This window comes from Nothobranchius furzeri, chromosome 1 (assembly GCF_043380555.1).
Source record: "Nothobranchius furzeri strain GRZ-AD chromosome 1, NfurGRZ-RIMD1, whole genome shotgun sequence".
In the NCBI taxonomy this organism is placed as follows: domain Eukaryota; kingdom Metazoa; phylum Chordata; class Actinopteri; order Cyprinodontiformes; family Nothobranchiidae; genus Nothobranchius; species Nothobranchius furzeri.
Window position 1 is genome coordinate 32,854,792 of NC_091741.1, and position 10,000 is coordinate 32,864,791.

At 46.5% G+C, this 10,000-nt stretch overlaps 1 protein-coding gene across 10 annotated transcripts in view; it reads left to right on the forward strand.

Moving 5' to 3' along the window:
* LOC107387851 (filamin-C) overlaps positions 1-10,000 on the forward strand; it is a 99,149-nt gene that overhangs the window by 5,841 nt on the left and 83,308 nt on the right. For all 10 annotated transcript variants that reach the window (XM_054739942.2, XM_054739945.2, XM_070555219.1 and 7 more), the window contains exons 2-8: positions 154-402; positions 873-970; positions 1,239-1,389; positions 7,735-7,853; positions 7,926-8,003; positions 8,337-8,499; positions 8,584-8,784. In XM_054739942.2, coding sequence (XP_054595917.2) covers positions 154-402; positions 873-970; positions 1,239-1,389; positions 7,735-7,853; positions 7,926-8,003; positions 8,337-8,499; positions 8,584-8,784 — 1,059 coding nt within the window. The remainder of the gene's footprint in view (positions 1-153; positions 403-872; positions 971-1,238; positions 1,390-7,734; positions 7,854-7,925; positions 8,004-8,336; positions 8,500-8,583; positions 8,785-10,000) is intronic.

Here is a 10,000-nt window from a genome sequence, read left to right on the forward strand (position 1 = left end):
ACTGGGTCTAGAATGACAAAAGAAAATGTTTCAGGGTGTTTGTTTGGTCCATTACAGGTGCAGAACCCGACCGGTTCTACCTGGTCACTGGACCAGGACTTGGACCCAGCTCTAGCGGCCCTGTTGACTCTGTGCTTGGGTTCTGTCCTCCAGACTCCAAGGCCATTGTGGATGGGAACCTGAAGCTGATCTTGGGTCTGATCTGGACCCTGATCCTACACTACTCCATCTCCATGCCCATGTGGGAGGATGAAGACGACGAAGACGTCAGGAAACTGACCCCAAAGCAGCGTCTGCTGGGCTGGATCCAGAACAAGGTTCCACAGCTGCCCATCACCAACTTCCATCGGGACTGGAGGGATGGGAAGGCGCTGGGAGCGCTGGTGGACAACTGCGCCCCTGGTAGGAACCGCTCTTAGAACCGTTCTAGAACCAGAGAATCAGTTTTTCTATCAAAATTCATCAAAGCAACAAAAACCTGATTCTTTCAGCACCAACTGACTCACAGCAAGGTGCTGGGGGAGGGGCCTTGGAGACCAACGACCAATGAAATTCCATTTCTCTAATTCAGGGGTGGACAACTCCCTTCCTTGAGGCTGGCATCCAGCATGTTTTAGTTGTCTCCCTGCTCTAACACGCTTGATTCGCCTGTCCAGCAGCTCTCCGGGCTCTGCAGAAGCCCGGTAACGACCTGCTGTCAGGTGTGTTGGAGGAGGGAGACAACTAAAACAAGCTGGATACCGGCCTCGAGGAAGGGAGTTGTCCACCCCGGCTCTGAGTTAGTGCTGAGGTAACCTCGGTCAGGCCGTGATCGGGCCAGGGCCCACTGGGCCGGCGCTGTTGTTTCCTGATGAACTGTGTGCTTCCCTCAGGGTTGTGTCCGGACTGGCAAACATGGGATCCCAGTCAGCCAGTGGAGAATGCCCGGGAGGCCATGCAGCAGGCAGACGATTGGCTGGGAGTCCCACAGGTACCGCCCACTTTTTCTTAACAACCATATTCCGGTTGCTGAAACCCGTTTCCAGAGAGTTGGAACCAGATCGTTACTTTCGACAGGAACTTAAGACACCTGTTTGTCCCCTGTGATGAGTTTATTTCAGATGCTTTTATTTTGAAAAGAAAGTGTCCTGGCCCTTTGGACAAGCAGCTGTGTTTGTCTTCCTCTTCTCAGTAAAACTTCCTCTGGACGCTGATTTCGTTTGATTTTTCTGGAACAAACAAACTGTCTTCACCTCCAGGTCATCGCTCCAGAGGAGATCGTTGACCCGAACGTGGACGAGCACTCGGTCATGACCTACCTGTCTCAGTTTCCCAAAGCCAAGCTGAAGCCTGGAGCCCCGCTGAGGGCCAAGACGCTGCACCCCAGGAGGGCCAAAGCTTACGGACCAGGTACATACCAGTCAGCGGTTTGTCCTCATGTGAGCGTCTGATCGCTTCTGGAACAGACTTTTATTTTGGAGGATGCTGAAAAGCTTTGTTTTCTGCGTCTGAATCTTTCATGGATGGATAGTTTGGCAATTTTTGTCCCCAGGTTTGGTTCTTGTTCATCAGACCCAGTTCTGCTGCTTGTCTTTTGTCAATCTAGACTTGATCCAATCCAATTTATTTCTAAAGCACTTTAAAAGACCCAGCACAGGAACAAAGTGCTGTACAGAGAGTACATTAAAACAATTGACTAGACAGAAATCAGCAAAGATAAATAAAACACATGATACATAAAATTAAACTAGCCCTATATTAAAAAATAAAAACTTGATAAAACTTGATAAAACTGCATTGAATCACCTAAAACAGCTAAAATAAAAATAAAAAATAGAAACCAACATCTCACAAGGTATTAAAAGCCAGGGTAAAGAGGTGGGTTTTCAGGAGTGCCTTAAAAACAGAGAAGGAACTGGCCTGTCTTATCTCTAAAGGAAGTTCGATCCACAGTTTTGGAGCTGCAACAGCAAAAGCGCGATCTCCTCTAAGTTTACGCTCAGTCCTGGGTACAATCAGGAGCAGCTGATCAGCAGACCTGAGAGAGCGGGAGGGAGTGTAAGGCTGTATCAGATCAGAGAGATAAGAGGGGGCGAGGCCATGAAGACCTTTAAAAGCAAATAAAAGAACTTTAACATGAATCCTAAAAGAAATGGGCAGCCAGTGAAGTGAAGCTAAAACAGGGGAAATGCGCTCAAACTTTCGAGTGCCAGTTAAAAGACGAGCTGCGGCATTTTGCACCCTCTGTAGGTGACTGATACATGATGCACTGACCCCAATGTAGAGTGTGTTACAGTAATCCAGCCGAGTGGTTACAAAGGCGTGGATCACCGTCTCAAAGTGCTGCCGTGAAAGAATTGGCTTTATTTTTGCCAGCTGCCTGAGGTGAAAGAAGCTCGATTTTACCACCGCCTTAATCTTATGTTCAAACTTCAGATGACAGTCCACTTTGACCCCCAGGTTGGTGACAGTTGGTTTAACAAACTGGGCCAAGGAATCTACAAACACATTGGGTGTCTCAGTAGGACTACCAAAAATCATCACCTCAGTCTTTTTATCATTGAATTTAAAAAAGTTCTCAGACATCACAGCCTTTATGTCGTCAAGACACTGTAGTAATGGCTGTATGAGGTTTCTGCCTTTTTTCTTTAGAGGGACATAGATCTGACAGTCGTCAGCATACAAGTGGAAGGCAATGCCATGCTTTCTCAGTATAGAACCGAGAGGAAGAAGATACAGAGAGAAGAGGAGGGGGCCTAGAACTGAGCCCTGCGGGACACCACACAAGAGCGGAGCGGAGGACGACACATAGTCACCGAGACTGACACAAAATGTTCGCCCCGCCAAATAGGACCTGAACCACTCCAGAGCTGTGCCGCTAATGCCCACCCAGTGCTCTAAACGATTGTCTGATTGTCTATTCTGCTCAGAGCAGAGTGGTATGGGTGTCCACCCTGAGGCTGGGAGACCATGGGCTCAAGTCCAGGATCGGGTCATACCAAAGACTTTGGAACCGGGAGACAAATCCTCCCCACTTGACACTCAGCTTCATCGATGTGGCACACAAAGCACCCATGATTAATGATTATGTCTGATTCTAACGGGTCACTCTGAGTGTTTCATGCAGGCTGAACATGAAAATAGTCTCCTACACCTATCTCCTGCAGTAGCTTCTGGTAGACAATAGTCTCCCACACCTATCTCCTGCAGTAGTTTCTGGTAGATAATAGTCTCCTACACCTATCTCCTGCAGTAGCTTCTGGTAGATAATAGTCTCCTACACCTATCTCCTGCAGTAGCTTCTGGTAGATAATAGTCTCCTACACCTATCTCCTGCAGTAGCTGATAGAAAACAGACGGTGAAACTCTAGCATAGAAAATCCTGACAGATCTACGTCACACTGTCAGTAACATTCATGGACTCACCCATCTGGACTCATGACGGGGAAGGCTGTTGTTGGTTTAGCGTCCAGGAAACAGCAGAAAACATGTCAACTAGTAGAAGCTAACCATTAGCATTAGCAGCTCCACCACACAGCAGAACTCCTCCAGGCTTGTGTTATTTGTGGAGGTAAAACCTCAACGTTGTAGAGAAACAGTCAGTGGTAAACTCGGGCAGCAGTAGCTCAACAGGTAGAGCGGGTTGTCCAGTAATCGGAAGGTTGCAGGTTCGATCCCGGCTCCGGACAGAGAGCCTTGTGTCCTTGGGCAAGACACTTAACCCACCTTGCCTGCTGGTGGTTATCGGAGGGACCGGTGGTGCCTGTGCTCGGCAGCCTCGCATCTGTCAGTGCGCCCCAGTCCCAGACTGAGCCAGGGGTTGTGGGCTGTTTTGTGCCCTGAGTTCTGCCTGACAGGTAATCATTCCTACCTGAGACCGCTGCACTTGTATTGATTTTATGACTAATCCACACCTTTAAATGGTTTGATTGGGATGAGAAAAGATAAATGACCCGCAGTTGTACCGCGCCTTTCAGAGTCAGACTCCAAAGCACTTTACACAACAGTGAATCATTCACCCATTCACACAGACACTCTCTGGAGGTGATGGGCTACGATGTAGCCACAGCTGCCTCAGGCCTCACTGACCGAGGTGAGGCTACCGAGCACAGGCACCACCGGTTCCTCCGACCACCATTAGCAGGCAGGTGGGTTACCTGTCTTGGGTTAGGACACAACAGCAGAATTCTTTGCCAGGATCGATCCAGCAACCTTCAGATTCCTGGACAGCCCAGTACCTCCCGAGTCACTGCTGCCCAGCCCAGTACCTCCCGAGTCACTGCTGCCCAGCCCAGTACCTCCCGAGTCACTGCTGCCCAGCCCAGTACCTCCCGAGTCACTGCTGCCCAGCCCGGTACCTCCCGAGTCACTGCTGCCCTGCCCGGTACCTCTCGAGTCACTGCTGCCCAGCCCAGTACCTCCCGAGTCACTGCTGCCCAGCCCAGTACCTCCCGAGTCACTGCTGCCCAGCCCAGTACCTCCCGAGTCACTGCTGCCCAGCCCAGTACCTCCCGAGTCACTGCTGCCCAGCCCAGTACCTCCCGAGTCACTGCTGCCCAGCCCGGTACCTCCCGAGTCACTGCTGCCCAGCCCAGTACCTCCCGAGTCACTGCTGCCCTGCCCAGTACCTCCCGAGTCACTGCTGCCCTGCCCAGTACCTCCCGAGTCACTGCTGCCCAGCCCAGTACCTCCCGAGTCACTGCTGCCCAGCCCGGTACCTCCCGAGTCACTGCTGCCCCAACGTTAAACCATCAAGTCGTTCCCGAACGCAACCGTGCCCCCCCAGGGGGTGGGTCAGATGCGGAGAACAAATTTCCCTAGAGTGTGATGACTAACGGGACTTCTCTAGAGGTGGTTGGTTACGTCAGAATGGTGAAACGTGAATTCCTCCTCAGCAGTAGCTCTTCCTCCTGTAGCTGACATTTAAATCCAGGAATCTTTGTCACTCTAAACCGGATTTTTACAACATTTCTGCTTCAGATCCTGTTTTGTTCAGTAAACTGCTTTTCTGAGCCAGGGGGTTGTATACAGCGCCTCTCAGGGTAGAAGTCGCCAGGCCCGTCACAAGATCAACAAAAAGACGGACCTGATGAGGAGAGGCCATCAGGAGGAAGAGGATGGAGGTCGCGCAGCTCTGTGTTCTCCCATCACAATGAGAAAACTCTGAAGCTGGTTTGAGTCTGAATCGTTTCATTCAGATCGACGGGGGGGGGGGGGGGGGGGGGGGGTGTTCTGTCTGCTTCTGACAGCCTGCAATCCAAGCATGGACATAATGTTCTGCAACGTTTCAGAGCTGTTTCTACTCTCTCCCACGTTTGAGACTCTTTTAACTCAAATTTTTATCATTTTCAAATGATTCAACTTGATTTATTTACCTTTTTTTGTATTCCATTTAAAATCAATGAAAAGCCATAAAACATTTTCAGCAAAAATTAGTTTTTTTTTTTTTTCAAAATTTCAACAGCTCACGTTGCTCTCCTGACGTTTGTTGATTCTTTTTTTCTTTTTAATTTATAATCTTTATTTATAATTTGGCTTCTATTCAGAGGCATTAGTCACGCCCCACTGCACCCCAGCTGGCCAGGCTGGTGTGCAGGTCCTTACAGGGAACCTGGGTGCACCTCTGGGTGCAGACAACACCATTTGTATCGTTGCTCGTTTGGTCGAGGCTTTCTAAACAGTTGATTTTGAATGAAACCATCTAAACATGTAGGTTCAGTGTCTGTTCCATGTTATGGCCCAAACAAAACCTGGAAAGATCTACTACATCCCAACCTCTTTTAGTTCAAGTATTTTTTACAAAAAGAAAAGTTACACTAATCCCGGACGAGCCCCCAAATCTTACTACCTGATAATTAGATGAACACATTTTTTTCTTCATTTCTTTCATTCAAAATAAAAACAAATAAAACATATAAACAATAAGAAATACATAACAACAAATCAAATTTGAACAAAAAGGAGCAGAATGAAGAAAAACATCTAATTTCTGCCCCCTTTTCCAGTAGAAATAATCAATTCATTTATAATTACCATGTGTCAGACACACATAGATTCATTTTAAACTTTGTGGGGGGGTCTGCGTGTGTGTACAAAAATCCCTAACATGGTGTGTGTGTGTGTGTGTGTATGTGTGTGCGTGTGTGTGTGCGTGTGCGTGTGCGTGTGCGTGTGCGTGTGCGTGCGTGTGTGTGTGTGTGTGTGTGTGTGTGTGTGTGTGTGTGTGTGTGTGTGTGTGTGTGCGTGCGTGCGTGTGTGTGTGTGTGTGTGTGTGTGTGTGTGTGTGTGTGTGTGTGTGTGTGTGTGTGTGTGTGTGTGTGTCCTTCCCCAGCCCGGTGTAGTGTTGTGTGTGTGGGTGAGTCCTTCCCTCAGTCTTTAGGTTTAGTTTTGTGTTTTATAGTTTTAGGTTTATCTGCCCTCCTCTGGTTCTGTTCCCCATTTAGTTAATTGTATTCACCGGCTTCCCTCCTGCCCTCACTCCACACACCTGCTGCCTGTTTCCCTAATTGCTCCTCCCAGTCTATTTAAGCCCTGTCTTGTCTCTGTGTTGTGTCGGTCCATTGTGATGTTATTCGGTCGGTCTCGTCTCGTTTCTTGGATTACTAGTGTTCTTGGTCTTCTCGTGTCTCAAGTGTTTTTGGATCTCCAGATCGTTATCTGGATTTTTGGACTTTGGCTTCCAGCCTTCTGGATTTATTTTTGTTTTTGGTTCACCTTAAAATAAAGTATTTTTCTCAATCTTCATCCCTGCCTCGTGTCATCCTGGGATATCTGCATTTTGGGTCCTAACCATCTTCGTATCGAGACATTTGGTACATTTTTGAAAATATTAAATGACAGTTTTTTAAAATTTCCCTTATAAGGTTATTCCATAGTTTAACACCATTTACAGATATATTCCACTCCTTAATTTTAGTTCTAAATCTGGGTTTTGTAAACGCATCAGTTTCTTTCAGCATGTAGTTACTGGTTCTCTTTTCAAATATCCCCTGAATGTTTGTTGGCAGAGTACCTATTGCCATTGCTGTGGAATGTTTAGTTCTAAACCCGTATTGTTCATTGTTTAAAATTTTTTTTTTTGATGAATTTATCCAACCTTGATCCAAATACTTTTTCCAATATTATAGAAAACTGTGGAAGCAGTGACACCGGCCTGTAATTATTGAAACTATGTTGATCACCACTCTTGTACAAAAGAATGACTTTTGCTGTTTTCATTGCATCAGGAAAATTTCCAGTAGATTACAAATGTAAGTGAATGGTTCAATGACAGGTTTTAACAGTTATCATGTCCAGGTCCTGATAATCGGTTGATCGTTTGTTTCCACTGTTTTTTATTTTCAATGTTTTGTAGTTCTTCTTTATCTACTTTGTCAAGGACAATACTATTGACAGTACTAATCATTGTGGTCAATTTATCTTCTACTATTGGTTTGTTCTCCATCAAACTCCTACCTACATTTACAAAAAAATCATTAAACTCATCAGTGATTTCTTTATCATCACTAATCAATCAATCAATCAATCAAAGCTTTATTTAAATATCTTTTTTGTCCTTGACAAAGTGATTTGGAATACTGGATTTTGTTTTCTCTCTATTAGTCACACTGTTGATTATTCCCCAAGTAGCTTTTGTGTTATTTTTATTCTGAATTTAGATTGAAATGTTTATTTTGAAACATGTAAAACAGCTAAAATTTCATAAATCGTGGCTCCTAACCAGAGGGAAGTCACGGCTGTCTCTTCCTCCATAAGGTATCGAACCTCAAGGAAACACGGTTCTGAAACCAGCTGAGTTTCTGGTGGAGACTGTGGAGGCTGGAATGGGTGAGGTTCTGGTTTACGTGGAGGATCCAGAAGGACACACAGAAGAGGTTTGAGTCAACACACAGTCCATTAACATCAGAACCGTGGCTGGACTTCATGTTTATGTCTGGTTCCGTCAGGCCAGAGTGATCCCCAACAACGACAAGAACCGGACCTACTCTGTGGTGTATCTGCCCAAAGTGGAGGGGCTCCATAAGGTGAGAATGCTCCACCAGTTAGAACTTATCCAGACCAGATCTAGATGGGTATCAGGTACCGGGTGGAGAAAGACCCTGCTCAGGAGGCAGAAGTTTTCAGGGTTTGATGACAGCATCGTGAAGGTCCACCTAACCAAGAAACACCTTTTATGTTGTATATGCTGGCATTCGTAGCAGGTATGGAAAAAACGGTTTAGAAACCACAACGTTTGTCTGACCAAGAGAAAGAAGTAACAGTGGTGGTCGTACCTGCTGTAGCTATAGGATGTTGATCTGGGTTCAATGGTGCTGATCCAAAACCTTCAACATCTTCTGGTTTCCTGCTCTTTGTAGGTGAAGGTGCTGTTTGCTGGGCAGGACATCGACAGAAGCCCCTTCGTAGTAAATGTCTCTAAGACCATGGGTGATCCAACCAGGGTGCAGGCCCGCGGGCCGGGACTGCAACCGACTGGGAACGTGGCCAACAAACTCTCGTACTTTGATATTTACACCGCAGGTGATCCTGGTGTTTGAAGGGATATAATACTGAGGGACATGTTTGTGATCCGAATGGCTTAAAGTCCTCCTGTCTGTCCATCAGGGGCTGGTACCGGAGACGTGGGCATCGTCATTGTGGACTCAAACGGCCGAAGGGACACCGTGCAGATCGTCCTGGAGAACAGAGGTGACAGCATATTCCGTTGCACCTATGCACCTGTCCTGGAGGGGAATCACACCATCTATGTCACCTTCGCTGAGCAGCAGATCCCCAGAAGTCCTTTCAGCGTCTACATCTCCGAGGGTGGGTCCAAAACACCGGCCTGTCTTCCTGCTTCTTCTCCAGGTTATGGTTTTCCTCTGTTGGGATTTTACATCATCCCAACAGCTGATTGATGTTCAGACTGACTGGAACTGTCGGGTCTCTGAAACCAGTTTTGGTTCTCGTTAGTTGGACCAGGTTCTGTTAGGGTCAGGGTTAGGACTGCAGTCTAGCCAGTGGGGCTTGAACATACTTCTGGATGTTGTTGGACTGCATTTGATTCAAGACCAGGATCACATCTTCATTTTGATCTGGACTAAGTTGGAGGTTGATGTTTCCAAATGGTGAAATGTGACCTGCTCCTGTTTCACATGAGGCTTCATCCTCCCGTTCTGACTGTTGTTCAGACTCAAAACCAGGACCTGCTGCCCCATGGCTGTTTTTCTTGTAGGTGTAACGGGTTAATTTTCATCTATTTAAGGAACCATAAGACGTAAGATTCCATAGTAAATATGAAATCAATCTTATGGACCTTTGGGTACTTTTAACCAGAAGAGTGGAACTTTTTATTGCAGGGATTATGTAACACTTCGTATTAACTGAGAGACTAGAGAAGAGAGAGTCACCTTTAAAATGTTTAAGAAGATTTATTTCTAAACAATTTTAAACAAGACTAACTCTAAACTCTAAGTGAATGGTGTGAATGAGACGTGAGATGGACGGTGTATGTGTGAGTGATGTTGTCATCAGAACTCTCGTATCCGGAAAAGCAAGTCTGAGTGATGAAGTGATGTTTTGCTCTTAAGCTATGATCGGAGTTTCATAAACACATGAGACGCCATCTTGTCGCTCCACACATACCCTCCAGGATGAGACCTCCATACAGATCCAGAATGCCAGGTCCTCAGACCCCCCTTCGGTACCGGAGCCGATGAAACAGCGTCAGCAGTACGACAGACTAGTCTTTGGATTGACTCCAGGTAAAAAGCGACAGCTGGTTGACAGCGTCAGATGGACCCCCTTGGGTCAGTGAGTTCAGCTTTTATTCTGAAAGGAACCGTTGCTTGGTTGGTAAAATGCAACAGATTTTATCCAGCTTGTTGCTTCTTTGCTTAAAAAGGAAGTCCGGGTGGCCGGTCCGATACTTCTCTTAGAATGCGGTGAACTGAACTAAGATGGCGTGGGACTGGTTTTATTAATCTGGATGTTTTGATTTATGGTCGAATCAAAGTTGGCAGATTTATAAACACCACAGAGA